The 18,814-nt window shown below is 39.1% G+C and overlaps 1 protein-coding gene across 2 annotated transcripts in view; it reads right to left on the bottom strand.

Annotated features, from left to right (window-relative positions):
* The window catches only part of LOC123028671 (serine/threonine-protein kinase TNNI3K), a 133,991-nt gene that overhangs the window by 105,039 nt on the left and 10,138 nt on the right, over positions 1–18,814 (bottom strand). For both annotated transcript variants that reach the window (XM_044440811.1, XM_044440821.1), the window contains exons 3-5: positions 18,589–18,674; positions 18,039–18,136; positions 16,820–16,930 (exon numbers count right to left, since the gene is read on the bottom strand). In XM_044440811.1, coding sequence (XP_044296746.1) covers positions 16,820–16,930; positions 18,039–18,136; positions 18,589–18,674 — 295 coding nt within the window. The remainder of the gene's footprint in view (positions 1–16,819; positions 16,931–18,038; positions 18,137–18,588; positions 18,675–18,814) is intronic.

Genomic DNA, 18,814 nt, shown 5'->3' with positions numbered 1-18,814 from the left:
AAGTAGAAATTCTTGTAAAGGTGAGTTTTTTGAGGGGATGGGAAATAATGAGGGTAAGTGTGTTTTTCTTTTTGGTTTTTTAAAAATTTGCTTGTTTTGTTTATATAGATCTATGGAGGTGCACGAAGGACTGGTGCGGATATGTATTCTTAATTGGTTAAAATTATAAGAGTTTTATCCATAAAAATTATGGTTAAAATTATAAGAGTTTTATCTTTGAATGTTAAAGGTTTGGGGAATGTAATTAAAAGGAAAAAAATGAAGTTATAATAAATAAAAATCAAATTGATATTGCAATTTTGCAAGAGACACATCAAAAAAGGATGGGATTAATCAGTTAAAAGTATCATGGTCAAATATTCATGAGAAAACATATAGGAGTTCTAAGTCAAGGGGTGTGGCAATTAATATATACAAGAAAGCTGAATTAAATAAAGAAAGATGAAAAAGGTAAAATTTTGATAATACAAGGAGAACTATATCTTAATGTTTATTCGCTGAACAAAAATCATGTTTTGTTAAGTGTTTAAAGAGATGGAAGATATAAGAAAGGGATTTGTAATAATGGCTGGAGTTTTTAACCCTAACCCTTACCTTAACCCTTACCCTAACATTAGGATTAATAATCATATTAGTGATTAGCACTACAATTTTGACTAAAATGGCAAAATTAACTTGAAAGACATATGGAAAGAGTTAAAATGAAAAAAGGTATACATTTTATTCTTCAGTTCATAGGACATATTACAAGATAGATTATATATTTATGTCTAATGATTGTTTTCTAAAGTGTGTAACTCGGATATAGGTTTGATAAAAGTGACATATTTAAGGTCCATTAAAAAGGATTATAAAGAAGTTAAAAGATGGAAGATGGATGCAAATATTTTGCTATATAAATATATAAAAGATAGATTGGGAAAACTCAAAAGAAATATGGGAGATTCATGATAGAGAAGGTAGTCAGGAAAGTTTGATTTGGGATACAATGAAGGCAGTTGCAAGAGGGTTAAGTATTAAAGATGCTTATTATTTAAGAAGTCAAAAAATAAAACAAGTGGAAATCTTAGAAGTAGAAATAAAGGAATTGGAGAAAAACTATATAGAAAATAAATATTTTAGCAGTAATTCAAGCTAAAAAATTGCAAACTATTGAAACTAAAAAATACAGAGAAATTTAATATACTTGAAAAGGGAATATTTTGAATTTAGCAGTAGAAATTTGATGTCATTGGCCAGTGCCGCACAACAAAAGAAAGCTAAAATTTTATCGAGTTAGCAAACAGAATGAATAAATTTATTGATAAATATATTAAAATAGATCAAAATAGCTTTATAGTTGATGGCAGATCTGACTAGAAGGGTATAATAAAGGTTTTTTATAAGGAAAAATTATAAGCTGGCATAGTATCATTGGGTATTTTTTAAACTTTTGAGTATTTGGAATGGCAAACAATAAAGATTTTGTTATCATTAGGATTTGGAATATGATTTAATGTTATAATAAATCAATTATATTCAGGAAATTTTGCAACTGTGATAGAAAATGGTAATATAATGGAACAAATATCCTGGGCTGAGGTACTAGGCAAGGATGTTCCTTTTCCTGATATTGTTTGCTTCAGTTATAGAATTAATAACATATAATACAATGATAATACAATAACAAGTTTAGGTTTTAAGAATGAAATTAAGATTAGTTTATTTGTGGATGATACTTTTTAAATAATAAAGTATCCATTTGAAGTTATGGACCAGGTTAAAATGCACTTAGAAAAATTTGGAGAGACAACAAGGATAAAAAAATAAGAATAAAATTTAAAAGACAATATAGACCACAAAAGATAAGGGGATTAGGCATTCAAAAGTATAAAGTCATATAGCTTTAGTTATGACAAGGTCCTATGGTTAAATATAGAAGCTCATCAGTTTGAAGTTTCATTTTTCTTAAACATGATAATAAAATATTATAAGATATTAATAAATAATCTATTTCTTAAGCATATGATATAAATTTGGAACAAGTATAGGGAAAAGCTTATGCGATCAATCTCACCATTATATCCAAGTTCTGAATTAGAAGGATTTTCATTAAATTAGAAGGCAAGTGTGGGGAAAATATTGAAGAATAAACAAACTATTAAGTTATCGATGCAGCTTAGGACCACAAGGATGTTGGCCGGATTGCAGGGAAAGTTGTATGAGGAGGGACTGAGGGAACTGGGTCTCTTCTGCCTTGAGAAGAGGAGACTCAGAGGGGACCTGTTAGTGACATACAGGTATGTGAGGAGCTGTCATGCAGAGGTGGGTTGTGACCTTTTTCCCCCTGCGGTGGAGGTCAGGACACGTTCCAATGAAGCAAAGATCAGCGAACTAAGATTCAGTTAGGATGCCAGGAAATACTTCTTGGTGGTATGGAATGGGTTTCTGCAGGAGCCAGTTCAAGGTCCATCGGTGAGGGTGTTCAAGTTTAGGCTGGACATGCACATGGTAGGTATGTCATGAGTGGAGTTGGCTGAAGCTGGGGGTCAAATTATATGGCTCGAGAGGGCAAGATCCAGGCTGAGGTAGTTGAGGTTAAAATGCACTTTAAGTAATCCTTTAAGTATACAGGTATTGAGAAAACTTCCTGCACAGAGATCTAATGTGACAGGGTGAGTGACTTGTGTTTTGTACTACAAGTCCTACAAGCCCTACATTCAGCATAGCCAATCATGATGGGAGGTGCAGGCCAAAACAGAGAGGTCCACTCCTCTCCTTTGCACTCTGGAGTCTGGTGGTCTCACTGAATTTATTGAATTCAACATGTGCATTTTGTGGCTTGTGCATCTTCATAGCAGCCCTGTTTCTACTTTTCTAGACTCTCAGTGTCCTCAATCATTGGTGACTCATACAAGTTGCTTCTCTTGCAACAGGAACTGAAGAACTTTGGGATGTTTATTGATTGAGACTGCATGTCCCTTTCTTTGTTTCTCAGAGTACATGTCCAGTCATTTCTGTACATTGCTCTTCATTTCAGAGCAAGGCTTCCATTCAGCACACTGTTGGAACTGTTACTAACTCTATTTTAATATTGCTTCTGATTGGCTCCAGGAAATCTCACAAAACTGTGACACCCTATATAGACATTTAGAAAGAACTTTACATAAACAACCTCAGCAAGTTAGCTTCTATGTCCCTTCCTTCCCCATAGGTTTGTAGTTGAGATGGACTTCCCCTGAATTTCCTGATCCAAGAAATTGTTTCCTGGGTCCTAACTGACCCATATATACTGCTTTATATGACTGTGATCTGTCCTAGGCCTCTTATTTATTTCAGAACAAAGTTAAATATATAAAGATATGCTTTAGCCAAAGTAAAACATTTAAAAGTTATTTTGATTTACCCCATTGAGATCAATGGGACCGAGAGATACCTGGATTTGGCTAGAATATACCACCTTGTCTTCCTCACATTAGCACTCCCACTGCAATATACCGTATTTTTCCATGTATAAGACAATACTTTTTCTTAAAAATATTTACCTAAAAATGAAGGGGCGTCTTATACACAGGGGGCCGAGAGGAAAACCGCAGGGGCACTCAGGGGGGAGACTGGGGCAATCGCGGGCATGCTTGGGGGGAGACTGGCATGATCGTGGGTGAGAGTGCGGAGAGGCGGCATGGCAGCGGGTGCATGCGTGTGGCAGCAGCCTGCTTGCTCAGAGATCGGTAAGAAAAGTGGGGGGTGTCCTATACATGGGGGTGTCTTATAGACTTAAAAATACAGTATCACTTTAGACAGGTCCTTAAACCCAATTTTCCTGTTATCTAATTTGGCATACACAGGTAACAGTTCTAAAAGTAAGAAATGTTCACTGACAATGGAATTCCAGCATTAATTGGGTCCTTGTGTTAGGGGAACACAAACCAGGCTGAATCCAGTTTGTGTTCTTCTAGTCAATTTATTTTAGTAACAATATAACCTTTGCTCCTTCCTGATTACTGACTTAATAATTCTTCATGAAAATACTTTGAAGTACATTATTTCCACTTCCTCAAGAGATCATCAGTTAAAGCTTTACTTAAGAGTTAAGTAAAGGGTTAAGTAAGTAAGGGTTACTTATGGGTTGTTGTCAACAAATGCTGCATTAGATGAACTAAGGATTTCCTCTCTTAGGCAAGGATAATGGATACAAATTCTTTTGACAAAATTCAATCAATGATTATTGGCTTTTAAGTAGGTGAATTAAAATGAGAAATGTAGAGTCAACAATTAAGTCATACATTTGAGAAAAAGCCTCTCTGTATCCCCATGTTAACACCCTGAGAAACCTGGGATGCTTTTCTAAATTTCTTGTTTTAATTAAGCCATCAAACCGAAAACATGTTGTATTTTGATCTCTCCAATTCTCTCCAGTTTAATAGACACTTATACTACCAGTCATGTCCTCTGGATATGATTTGCTCAAAACTGGCAGTATTTGTTAACTCTTAGCTACCCTGTAAGAATTTCCAACTGTGTTAAGAATCCAACAGGACAGTCATCACAATGGCAAGGTTAAACTGTAGTGAAACTGGCCACCTGTCAGGTATAAATCATTTATGGAGGAATAAAGTCTAGAGAAATATTGCATGTAATATATTGTCTTTTGCATAGAAAAGTACAGGCACAAAATTAAGATATTTCCCTCCTCTGTAATGTGGTTTACATGTAACAATGACAAATTGTGGGTAAATTAACCCATATTTGTCACAGGGCATGCTGCTTTCAGTTTGCATAACCTGCTTGCCTTGTCTGCATGTAATGGTGACCTAGAGTATCAATTAGTATGGGCTGAGTATAGGTTGCCATAGAATCATGGCTTGATGAATAATGGACAGTTATTATGTTCAAACTCTAGGCAATAGTTTAACACTGGGTTGCTAACTGTGATGTGGCAGCTCTGTGAACTTATTTATTTAGTAAACTTCTATGCTGCCCCATTCACCGAAGCCTCGGGGCGGCTTACAACAATAAATAAATACATATAATCATATAAAAACAATATAATTGTTACTGAGTTGTGAATCACAGTGCAGGGTTAGCAGGTAATGGCAACCCATGATTCAACAACAACCCACAATTTAATGATAACCAATACTCAACCCATAATACTGGTTGTTGATATATGGTGGGTCGTGACCTTCTTTCCTCTGTGGTGGAGGGCAGGATGCATTCCAATGAAACCAAGCTCAGGGAACCAAGGTTCAATTTGGATGCCAGGAAGTACTTCCTGAAAGTTAATGCCCCTTAGTGCATGGAATGGGCTTCCACAGGAAGAGGTTGAAGCCCCATTGGTGAGTGTACAGTGTACACATTTTACAAAAAAGTAAAATATTTCTACATTGCAATTTATCAGCAATTCAGTGAAATGAACCACTGAAATTTCAAAAACATTGATTTTGAATGTTACAGCATAGTTTCTACAGTACAGATCCTTCCATTTTCACATATAAATTCCCATTCATCCTGTGGCTTTTGAACCTTTTATAGCTGAATGCCTATGACTGGTATTGTCTCCTGAATCTTTATTATTCATTCATTCTTCATAAAGGTGTTGGAAGCACAGAAGTTTTATTAAACATGATTATAAGCCAGAGTGGATCCCCTAGTCCAAGAAAAGAAGAGGCAAGCTCTTAAAAATTAAATACACAAATACTTCGGTGTGCCGGTATCCCACACTTGATCCAAAGTGGGAGAAGTTATGTGTTGTTGTTTTAAAGGGTGTTATACCTAGGATGTCATTACTGAGTGATCTACTGTTTATATATTGTAGGTATAAATACGCTCCTTATAGAAACATAGAAACAGAGTGTGTCAGAAGGGGCCTCTTGGACCATCTATTCTGATCCCTGGTTCCAGCTGGCTCCATTCATAAGATGTCTACCATGTGCATGTCCGGCCTATCCTTAAACACCCTCACCGATGGGGCTTCAACCACCTCCCATGAAAGCCCATTCCATACCCTAGGGGCCTTAATTGTCAGGAAGTACTTCCTGACATCCACCTTCAATCTTGGTTCCCTGAGCTTTGCTCCATTGGAAAGTGTCCTCCCCCCCACTGCAGGGGGGAAAAAGTCACGACCTACCTCTGTGTGGCACCCCCTCACATACCTGTATGTCACTAAAAGGTCTCCCCTGAGGCTTCTCCTCTCAAGCTTGAAAAGACCCAGCCCCCTCAGTCTTTCCTCAAATGGCTGACCCTGCAAACCAGCCACCATCATAGTGGCCCTTCACTAAACTGATTCCAACCTGGCTATATACCTCTTGTAATGAGGGGCCCAGAACTGAACACAGTACTCCAGCTGGGGGTGCAACAGAGTTGTATAGAGTGGCAGTAATACCTCTCTCAATCTAGAAGCCACACTTTTGGGTACACAACCAAGGGTGGTGTTCGACATCTTGACTGTGCATCACACTGATGGCTCATGTTTAGCCTGTAGTAGACACTCACCCCAAGATCCTTTTCTGTTCTCCAGCCACTTATCCCCTAACCTGTACTTATGACACCCATTCTGATGCTCCAAGTGCAAGATTTTGCAGTTATCTACATTGAACATTGTCCCCAGTCCACTTACAAAGTCTGTCCAGGTCCTTTTGGATCCAGAGTACCTGCTCCTCAGTTGAAGCCACTGCCCCCATTTTAGTATCATCTGCAAATTTGATCAGCAAATTGGTCACCTCTTCTTCCAGGTCATTGATGAAAAGATTGAACAGGATTGGTCCCAGGACTGCGCCCTGGAGACCCCACTCATCATTGTCTGCCATCTCAATGATTCCCCACTAATAGTAACCCTCTGTTTTTGGTCTGTCAGCCATGCCCTAATCCATCATACACTGCATCAGTCTATCCCAAAACTCCTCAGTTTTTCAACCAGGATATCATGCTGTACTCTGTCAAAGGCCTTGCTGAATTCCAGGTAAACCACATCCACTGTGTCCCCTCCATCTAGCAATCTCGAAAACTTGACATAGGACTCCACATGGTTCATCTGGCAGGACCTGTTTTTGCAGAAATTGTGTTGTGTGACCATCAACCAACCTTCTATATCTAAGGAATCCAGAGTGTTTCCTATTATAAGCCTTTCTGTTGTCTTTCACAGAATGGACATAAGACTAACTGGCCTGTAATTCCCCATGTCTCCTCTGCTACCCTTTTTGAAGATTGGGACCACTGATGCCACCCCTCCAGTTCTCTGGAACCTCACCCATTCTCCATGAGGCCAGAAGATGTGAGAGTACCCCCACCAACTTCCTAAGTATCCTCAGGTGTAACCAGCTTTAGCCTTGCAAAGAATCCTTCTGCAATGAGCCTCCTCCTCCTGGTATACCCTTTTCTGTACTTGCCCCAGTAGCCATTTCCTATGGATGTTCCTCTTACGTCTAATCCCTTTTACCACCTCCTTTCACATCCATGGTGGCACTCCCCTTTCCCTCCCTCCCTTACTAACTAGTGGTATCATCAAGGTTTGCACCTCCAAGGCCTCCCTTTTGATTGCCATCCACTCCTCCTGAACTTCCTTGCCTTCCAGTATGCTGTCCCAGGATACTTTCCATACTCTGGCCTTCAATTCACCAATGTTGGCCCTCGTGAAGTCCCAGCTTCTAATATTCAACCTGCTGCTTGTCCCCATTTCTCTCATCTCAAACCAAAGGATTGTGATCACTTGCATCCAGAGTTCCCCTAATCTGCATCCCATCTACCACCTCCTCCCTGTTTGTCAAGACCTAGTCAAGGATATTTCCTCCCACAGTCACCTTCCGGACCCTCTGTGTGAAAAACCCTCCCTCTATAGAGTCTAGGAAGCGATAAGACCTGGCTGTCCTTGCCGAGTGATACTCCCAACCAATATCTGGGAGATTGTGGTTGTTGTTGTTAGTCGCGAAGTCATGTCCAACCCATTGCGACCCCATGGACAACATTCCTCCGGGCCTTCCTGTCCTCCACCATCCCCCGGAGTCCACTTAAGCTCACCCCAACTGCTTCAGTGACTCCATATAGCCACCTCAGTCTCTGCCGTCCCCTTCTTCTTTTGCCATTTATTGTTCCCAGCATTAGGCTCTTCTCCAGGGAGTCCTTCCTTCTCATTAGGTGGCCAAAGTATCTGATATTGTAATGTCCCATAATTACTGTGCCCCCCTCCTGAATTATTTTTCAAATCTCCTCTGTCAGGGCTTCATCCAGCGTCTCAGGTTGACTTGGAGAGTGATAACATACCCCCACTGTCAGGTTCCTCCCCGTCAAAGCCCCTTATTTTCACCCAGACCACCTCTACCAGATCCCCAAGTGCACCACATTCTATCCCATTGCACCCCATCCCTTATATCAGAGCAACAGTATACATAACACCATTTTTGCACATCACCTTTCAGGGGCTGTTTCCTTTTACACAGGGATTAGGGGCTGTGAAGATAAACATAGATGCCAAATGGAATCTTCAAATATTACAAGCCTTCACAAGTCAGTTATGCTCCGAGATTTGGTTCCTAGATAGATAGAAGTTTAGGAGTGGTGCTCATGGGAATAAACTTCTTTTACTTCCAAAACTGAAAATAAGGTGTCATATTTTAAATGTGTGGTAGTGGTTTGAGTACTCATTAGCAACCATGATGATGATGAGAAGGAGGAGGAGGATGCAATGTGGCCCTTCCCTGCACCAACTCTAACCTGGCTATTTTTTACCTGTAATGAGGGGTCAAAAATTGAACATTATACTCCAGCTCGGGGTGCACCAGAGTTGCATAGAGTGGCAGTAATACCTCTCATGATCTAGAAGCCACAATTCTGGCTATGCATCCTAGAGTGGTATCGCCCTCTTGACCACCGCATCACACTGCTGACTCATGTTTAGCCTGTAATTGACCAGTACCCCGAGATCATTTTCACAAGTGCTGATCTCCAGCCACTTGTCCCCTAACCTGTACTGATAACACACATTCCTATGCCCCAATTGCAAGAGCTTGCACTCATTCACATTGAACACCATCCTGTTGTCCTTCTCTCACTTCCACAGTCTGTCCAGATCCTTCTGGATCCAGAGTACCTGCTCTTCAGCTGGGGCCAGCACTACCATTTTTGTATTGTCTGCAAATTTGATCAGCAGATTGGTCATCCCCTCTTCCAGGTCATTTTTTAAAAGATTGGAGAGGATTGGTCCCAGGACAGAGCCCTGAGGGACTCTACTTGTAACTGGCTGTTCATCATTGTCATCCTGATGATTCCCCACTAGTAATTACTTCTGGTCTGCTTCTGGTCCATCAATAATGCTCTAATCCATTAAGCATTGCATTGGTCTATCCCAAAAGTCCTCAATTTCTCAACCAGGATATCATGTGGCACTTTTTCAAAGGCATTGCTGAAATCCAGGTAAACCATATCCACTGCGTCCCCTCCATCTAGCAATCTCGAAAACTTGACATAGTTTCATCTGACAGGAGCTGTTTTTGAGGAAGCTGTGTTGGATGGCTGCTAATCTCCTTTCCCTACCTAGGGTTTCTAGATCTCTCCCTATTATGAGCCTTTCCATTGTCTTTCCCAGAATGGACATAAGACTAACCTGCCTGTAATTCCCCATGTCCCCTCTGCTACTCTTTTTGAAGATTGGGATCACTGGTGCCACCCTCCAGTCCTCTGGAACTTCACCCGTTCTCCTTGAGGCCTCAAAAATGGTGGCCAGTGGAAACAAGAGTATCCTTGCCAACTCCTGAAGTACTCTCAGGTGTAACCTGTCAGGGCCTGGTGCCTTTGAAACATCCAGTCCCCTGAAGTGAATAAGATTCATGGTGGATTTACTGGTTATCTGCAAATACAGCAACAAGAAAGGTAACTAAAATAACATTGTGCTTTCCCATTTTAAGAAGGATAGTTCCTTCTGTAGATGCAGGCATTATCAACAGGTCAGTTTGCAGCAGCTTTGGAAAGCAATTTAGGAACACTTATCCAGTTCTGTCTGGATGCTATATAGATTACATATGGCATATCATCCATAAAAGTAATTTACAGCAGACTATAAAGTTATTCATTCCCCAATTCCCAAAATTCACTTTTACTGTAGATTGCAAAATGTTACTGGACGTAGATTGTGGAATAGCAGAAGCTTAAAAGCCAGGAACAAAGACAAGCACAGCACTTTATGCGGTTTTCTTCTCAATAAGTGTCCATTTTTTAAGGCAACAAGAAAAACTGAATATTGGATTGCTTATAAAATACAAGCTTTCCATTTCCTAGACAAATTAATGAAATTGATCGTGGACACAACAAACAACAGTTGAAAATGTCGAAAGAAAACTAGAGCTTAACATGGAAAAGATTACCCAATATTGTGACATTGTAAATTAAATGATGTAAGTAGCCCAAACCAAAAGTGTGGTCTGTTAATAAAATATGACCACCCAACATTTTGAAACAGAGTTTCATTTTTCATATATCTTGGTATGTGAATATTTTTAAGTTCTGTTATAAACTTAGGCCATTGGGTGTTATAGAAGTGATATAGAACTTGATAAGAGAAGATTAAGGGGAGATATGATGGTGCTTGTTGCACCATGAACATGAGCTTCCTGTTGCAAAATTTACGCTTACATTGAACAAAGTGGGGAAAAGCACGAGACCACTCAAGTATGACCTAAATCATATTCCCGCTGAATATACAGTAGAGGTGACAAATAGATTTAAGGAATTGGATCTGATAGACAGAGTGCCTGAAGAACTATGGACAGAGGTTCACAACATTGTACAAGAGGTAGCAACTAAAACCATCCCAGAGAAAAAGAAATGCAAGAAAGCAAAATGGCTGTCTGAGGAAGCTTTACAAATAGCTGAGGAAAGAAGAGAAAAAGGGAAAGATACATCCAACTGAATTCAGAATTTCAGAGAATAGATAGATAAGATAAGAATGCCTTCGTAAATGAACAGTGCAAAGAAATAGAAGAAAACAATAGAATGGGGAGGACCAGAGATCTCTTCCAGAAAATTGGAGATATGAAGGGAATGTTTCATGCAAAGTGGGCATTATAAAGGGCCAAAATGGCAGGGACCTAACAGAAGCAGAGGAGATTAAGAAGAGGTGGCAAGATTACACAGAAGAACTATACAAGAAAGAGCTTAACATCCCTGATAATTACGAAGGGGTGGTCACTGACCTCGAGCCAGGCATCCTGGAATGTGAAGTCAAATGGGCCTTAGGAAGTCTGAGCAACAACAAAGCTAGTGGAAGAGACAGTATTCCAGCTGAGCTATTCAAAATCCTAAAAGACAATGCAGTTAAAGAACTACACTCAATATGCCAGCAAATTTGGAAAACTCAACAGTGGCCACAGGACTGGAAAAGGTCAGTTTCCATTCCAATTCCAAAGAAGGGCAATGCCAAAGAATGTTTGAACTACAGCACCATTGCACTCATTTCACATGCTAGCAAAGTGATGCTCAAAATCCTACAAGCTAGGCTCTAGACATATGTGGACCGAGAACTACCAGAAGTACCGGCAGGGTTTGGAAGAGGCAGAGGAACTAGAGATCACATTGCCAACATACACTGGATCATGGATAAAGCTAGAGAGTTCCAGAAAAACATCTACTTCTGCTTCATTGATTTATTTTCTTGGGCTCCAAGATCACCGCAGACGGGGACTGCAGCAAGAAATTAAAAGACGCTTGCTCCTTGGGAAGAAAGCTATGGCAAATCTAGACAGCATACTAAAAAGCAGAGACATCATCCTGCAGACAAATGTGCATACAGTCAAGGCGATGGTTTTCCCAGTTGCAATGTATGGCTGTGAAAGCTAGACCGTAAGGAAGGCCGAGCGCCAAAGAATTGAGGCCTTTGATTTGTTGTGCTGGAGGAGACTCCTGTGTGTCCCCTGGACCACAAGGTGATCAAACCAGTCAGTCTTAAGAAGAGATCAACGCTGACTGCTTTTTAGAAGGCCAGATACTGAGGATGAAACTCAAATACTTTGACCATCTAATGACAAGAAAGGACTCACTAGAGAAGAACCTAATGCTGGTAACAATAGATGGCAAAAGAAGAAAGGGACAGCAGAGAATGTGGTAGCTAGATGGAGGCACTGAAGCAGTCGGTGTGAGCTTAAGGTGACTCCATGGGATGGTGGGGGACAGGAAGGCCTGGAGGAATGTTGCCCATGGGATCATGATGGGTCGGATGTGACTTTGCAACTAAGAACAAGAACAACAACAATAATTTCACTATACTGCTCAGTAGCCAGAATCCATCTGGAATACTTTGTCCAGTTCTGAGCACCAAAATGTTAGAAAGATGCAGAAAAATTAGAAATGGTCCAGTGGAGGTCAACAAAAATGATGCAGGGTTTGGAAACCTTGCCCTATGAGGAAAGACTGAGACAACTGGGCATGTTCAGCCTTGAGAAGAGAAGACTGAGGGGACATGGTAACTCTCTACAAGCACCTCAAATGCTGTCACGAAGAGGAAGGTAAATATCTCTTGTTGCTGATAGCAGAGTGTAGGACACAAAATAATCAATTCAAGCTGTGACAAGCCAGATTCAGGCTGGACATCAGGAAAAGCTTCCTCACTGTCAGAGCAATACAACAGTGGAACGAGCTGCCTAGAGAGGTGGTGGGCTTTCTGACACTAGAAACATTCAAAAAGAAACTGGAAAGCCATCTGAGCAGGACGGTGTAAATTGGTGTCCTGCTACAGCAGGGGTTGGACCCAATGGCCTTCATAACCCAACTCTGCTATTCGATTATTCTATGAGTAATTTACTGCAAATGTCACAAGCTTGTCCAGAAATTTCATTTTAGTCATGTTGTACTTACTAAATAGGCAGAGATGAAAACAACTTTCAGTGTTCCTGTGTTATTCTTTTATCATCTGAAAAACACCACTTATTTTCATTAAACAGGTTTCTACAGTTTCTTTTTCCATTTTTACCAGTTCTTTTAGTTTTTATATACAAATAATTTTAGTTATTGCTGACTGATTTAGCCAAATGAATAATGAGCACATGTAGATGTGCATTTAAGATTATATGTACAACTTAACAACCCTCCATTATAAAAGTAATTCTCTTCTTGACATTAAATGCTTTCACTATATCATGTGTATATCTATAAAATTAGACTGAAACAAAGCATTTCCAAGTCAACAAGCAAAAGAGATTGAAGTGATTGAAATGAGGTCTCTGTATACATGAAAATAAAAGTGAATTCTAATTAGAGGATGCTGGCTATTGTGTACTTTACAGGAAATCCATACAGGAAATTTTAAGGGAAAGACCACAGAATTCTTTGTAAAATCCATATACAACTGCAATAACTTTGTCTTTCTGTAACTGCCTTTGATTAACCCTACCAGAACAAACCCATACAAAAGCACAGTTCATTAGTGTAACCATAAGAGTTGGAATCTGGAATTTACACAGGAGTGTTAGTAGAGATACTCACAAACAAAAAAATGGTATGTACAGCTGTGGACATCTATTCTTTTGTTAGAATCTACCTATGACCAGGCTTTAGTTCTGGTTGAAAAGGGTTGAAAAGCAATGAAGGGAGGGTGTGTTAGTATCTTACAACCTAATTTGGTGTTAGCATCTGTGCTATAGCTTCATACTGCAGCGACATTTTGATTGTGATATTTAAGGCCATGAAGGCACTTGCGCTTTAATGTCTACTAAGGTATGTCTCGTGTCTACTGCAACCACACTAGGGTTGGCCCAGGAACAAATGAGCTATTTCATAAGCATGTTACTGCATATGAATGAAGGCTTACGTATATTGAACCATTAAACTTTATAGAACAATATATATGTGTAAGTATGTGTAAGTATAGCTGCATGCTTTCAATTTTGTTCTGTGAAACCTGGGAAATTCAGTGACTTATGAGAAAATATATACTGAAACTTACATTATATGTTTATAATATATAAACTCCAAAAGCTGAGTTTTAATTTTTGGATTAATTCTGTGAAAACTGATCTAGCCATGTCATTGTCCATAAACCCTTTGCCTTTCCCAGTGCCTAGATTCAAGAGGTAGTCATTTTACTTGTATGATACATAAGCAATTGCCAGTTAAGTAGTCACACTGACTGCAGCTGCCAGCCCAACCCAGCCCAACCCAAGGTGTTGGCACTTGCCTTCCCTGCAATCCAAGAAATTTTGGGTTCAATCACTTCCAGGGTACCGTTGTGAGTTACATTGATTCCCCTTTCCTATATCCCCTATCCCTTAGGACGTTATTCATGCATTGTGTATGTACTCTGGTCATTCGGCAATAAGTCTTGCATTCATCTGTTTACATAGGTGTTTACCTCTCATCCAAAGGTGCCCACTTTGGTATTTACAAATAATTATAATGTATATTACCATTTATTTTAAATATTAATGCCAATAATATTTATTTATATTTAATTATATATTAACATTATTATTTTATACGCAATTCAATGAAACACAGAAACAGAGCGAGTCAGAAGGGGCCTCCTGGGCCATCTAATGAGTCTATCATGTGTTGCAATGGACCATAACTCAGGAGCTAAGAGTAGGTTCAGGAGAAGAGTTAGTTTGCAAAATGCCTGAAACAAATTTGGGAATATAATACAGGTTCCCCAAGTTATTTCCATTGTAGACTAGGATGGCCCAGCCTGTTATTTGCACAATTCTTTTCCATGATAGTCTGAACAGAATTGCAATACCCTGATTCCATTATTGAATCAGTGTACAACTGTACTCTTCTCAGTGTTTGGACTTATACTGATGCACAAATGCACCCTGTTCCAGGGCTGTCTTAACAGCATTATGGGTCCCGGGCAAAGCAGTGTACTGGGGCCCCTACAACAACTACAACTACTGTTAATTTTGGAAGTTTTCCAATTTTCCATGGGTTTACATGCACAGATTAGTATGGGGCCCACGGGCAAGTGCCCATCAGGCCCATGTGTTAAGATGGCCCTGCCCTGTCCTGATAAGCATGTAAACTTAGGCTGCTTCCAGGTAGAGGTTAGGAAGCATTGTAAAACTGTTCAATCTTTTTTTACTTAACATAACTCTTTGTACTTAAAAAAAAAAAAAGCCAAAGGAAGCAACGGAAAGGCATAGGAGGGTTACAACTAAAAGATAATTCTGATATTTGGACCTCCTGTAAACTTCTGTCACTGGGGAAGGGTGTTGGTCTGATAAAAGCCTTGTCTGAAACATGCCCCATTGAGAGGGGAGGAGAGGAGAGGAGAGGAGGGGAGAGGAGAGAGAGTTCTTCAGAAATAGTGGCAAAGGATGATGCACACTGCAAAACAAAAATGTATCTTCATAAATGTAAAGCAAAAGTATATAAACCATGCTGCAGGAATTCCTGCTGTGCAAAATAGCATATAGTGCTTAACATCTTTCTATTGTTCATTAGCTGGTTCTTGAAACAGGAGTCATAAAAAATAGGCTGAGCTTGGAAAACTACAGAATTAATAAAAATTAACTTACTGAGTTTGTATGACATGAAAAGCCATGGTGGTACTATCTGAACTGAGTTGTGTTATTTCATCATAGCAATTTTTGCCCTCAGAAACCAAGATAAGATACAATAGCTCGTTGCATAATCTCAGCTTACCATGATAGCTTCTTGTGTAGTATGAACCCATCATGGTAGAAAGCCCAAGGCAACGGAGCAGTTTGGAAAGAATGGAGCAGTCGTGGGACTCTTCTCATGTGAGAGGAGAGTCTGTGACTGGCCCAAAGTCATCCGCTTGGTTCCATGGCTGAGCAGGGACTAGAACCCAAATTGCCTGAGTCCCAGTCCCACACTCTTAACTCTCTTCACTACACCGGCTCACAGGGGAAAGAATCAAAGAATTTTAGCACAATTGGTTTTTGTGACATGTGAACACACCCAGGTGCCAAAGGGCAAGGACAATTAACAGGTGACAATTAGCTTTTCAGATATGTGGATAAAGTTTGCATATTTGGAATATTATGCTTCAATGTACGGTTCCTAAAGATACTCCATCGGTTTGAAAAGACCAAATACTTGTGATAACTATAGCAGTGGTTCCCAAACTTTTTTGGTGATGGAACCTTTCTGAAGACATTTTTTTCCCTGTAGAATTCTAGCTTTGTCTCTGATTTTTACTAAGCATTGTGAACCCATGACATTCTTCCTTCTTTCAGCTGCTCATATTGCCTGCTTTGCATAACATAGTAGGTTATGCAGCATTTTAAAAATAATGCATGAATAAAGCAATTATATGGTAATATCCCAAATGAATTCTTTTAATTATTCCTAACACTACACAATAGAGTCCTAGGAACCAAATAAGGAATGATGTGATGCATTTCCTTGTTTGCTGCTTGGACACCAACTAATTGAATAGTTGGCCTCCTGTGAATCCATTTTAAATTTGATTTTTGAGATTTTTCATGGAACCCCTAAAAGGCTTTTGCAGAATCCTAGGGCTCTGTTTGGGAACCACTGAACTATAGGTATGAAATATTATTCAAGACAGATTTCATACAATATCTTTCATTTACTTCAGAGTATTATCAAAATACGTGAAAGAATAGAGATATCAGTACTTTCTAAGGCATTTCATACACAGTCTTAGGGGAAGAAGGGTCATGATTTTAAGCTGCCTTTCTTTAATTGTCACATATATAGTTTTAGTTTCTTTAAAAGTAACATTTCCAAAGGGCCACAAAATATCCATAAACAAAACTTCCTTTGTCCTTAGCAGAGTTTCCCTTCCTTCCCTCTCATGTTGGCCAGTCATAACTTTCATATGTGTCCTGCCTTGCCTCTAATTATTGTAGCAGTTCATGCAAAAGAGAAATACCTCATGATGACCAGCTATTGTAGCAATATGGAGAGCTGTAAGTGCCCCATAGCCAACTTGTTGAATGTCAGCTCCACTGTGCAGCAAAGCTGTTAAAAGTTCTGCATTGTCCTGAAATAAAGATAGTCTCATTGTATTAAAAAGTCATTCTTGGGAAGGGCCCTAGCATAGTGCATGCAGAAAAGTCCCAGTTTCAATTCCCAGCAGCTCCAACTAGGGCTGGCTAGGAAATCTATCTGCAGCCCTGAGAGCTGCTTCCAGTATCGTGTACTGTGCTGAGCTAGAATGACAATGGTCTGACTCAGTATAGGGGACCTTCCTATGATCATATTATTAACATCTAGATATTCCCCATGATTAGACATTATCAACATTTGAGAAAAAACCTCCTAGAAGTAGCTCAGTGATCAAACTCTTTCATAAACTAATCTAACCAGCCTGATTCCGTTCTATTTTTTCCCAGCTGCATTATATAAACAAGATGCTTCTGACTATATGAACAAAAGACTTTAAAAAAGCTTCAAGAAAAACTAATCAGTATCAAATAATACCTTTTGAATTTTGGGTTCTAAAAATGAATTGTCTTAATGAATATGCTATAATTTCCCATGACTATTCACAGCATTGATAAAGTAGCTAAAATATGGAAAACAAGTGCAAAAAGATATTAATGTTTGAGTGTCAATTGCATCACCTGTAGGGCAATTCCCAACAAATAAACCCCAGGAATGTCTAATTGACAAACCTAATGAAAGAGCACTTCTTACAAAACATGCCATATTCAAGTACATATGTTCAAGTTCAAAATGTGTTCCTTGCTTGAGTCTCTTGGTAACAGAGACAGAGCATTTATAATCCCAGGCCTGGATTATTAACTCCAGCAGCTGAACTCCAGCAAGAATTATGACAAGCCAACCCTCCTTCCCATAGCAGTACTTTTCTAACTCAGAGTGTATTCTGAAAAGCTCTTCCCTCCCTTTCTTTGTGCCATCTAAAACTCACACTCAGTTGCCTGCTCTTTCACTGTACTTTGCTGCTACCACTCTGAAAGCAGTGAGGGGGAAGAGAAGGCAATTTCTCTATGGTTTTAACCCATGCAAAATGGGTATACATCTGGATAATGGAGGGAATACCAGTGAGGCAGAGAAAGACAGAAAAAAAGACTGTAAATCAATCAAGCTGATTAATTAGCTTGATTAATTAATTAGAGTCTGCTGACCTTGTAAGCTGCTAAATGCAAAGCTGTAAAGCCATTTCTTGTTAATCTAGATGGACGTAACCCCTTCAGCATAAGAGTCCTAATGTGTGATTTATTACCTGCAAAATAAATATTGGAAATAAAAGTGTCTTAAAATAATACATTATAAAAACAAACACCCAGCATCAAATGAAGAAAACATGTCATAGCGTATTTTCACCTCAGAGTTATATATGCTTGTACAGTTAATTAGAAGCTATCAAGCTATATTAGAAAATGAAACATATAATAAAATATTATATATGTCCCTTAAATATTACTTTCTAATATCTACTAATGTATTATTCCTTGATTATAATTACTAAGAACTCATTTTTGTATTATCTGAACAGTATGACTGTTCTACCCTTATAGGTTTATTTTCTTTGCACATTTTTAATTATACCTGATACTATTCAACAGGAATAGTGCCAAAGAGGCAAACAAATTAAAAAGTAATAACAGATTTGGTTTATTAAAAAGAAGTAAAAATAAGCAAATGACAATAAAGGATCCTAGCTCGAAAACTTACCATTACAAATACAACCCAAATGAAGAAGAGACAGCCCATTTTCTGTACGGTAATTCAAATTAACTTTGCTGAAGGCTTCATTGGAGCTGAAAAACAAAGATTTTACAGAAGAACACAATTTGCATCTTGTAGAATACTTTACTGAGAAACTATTTTGGAAAGCTAATAAGGTTGTACAGACACAGCAAGATTCTAGCTCTGCTCACACAGCTTTCAAAATTGATTA

Source organism: Varanus komodoensis, unplaced genomic scaffold (assembly GCF_004798865.1).
Source record: "Varanus komodoensis strain SLA01 unplaced genomic scaffold, ASM479886v1 scaffold1, whole genome shotgun sequence".
In the NCBI taxonomy this organism is placed as follows: Eukaryota; Metazoa; Chordata; class Lepidosauria; order Squamata; family Varanidae; genus Varanus; species Varanus komodoensis.
The sequence above is the reverse complement of the archived record's forward strand: the minus strand, read 5'-3'. Positions and strand labels throughout refer to the sequence as shown.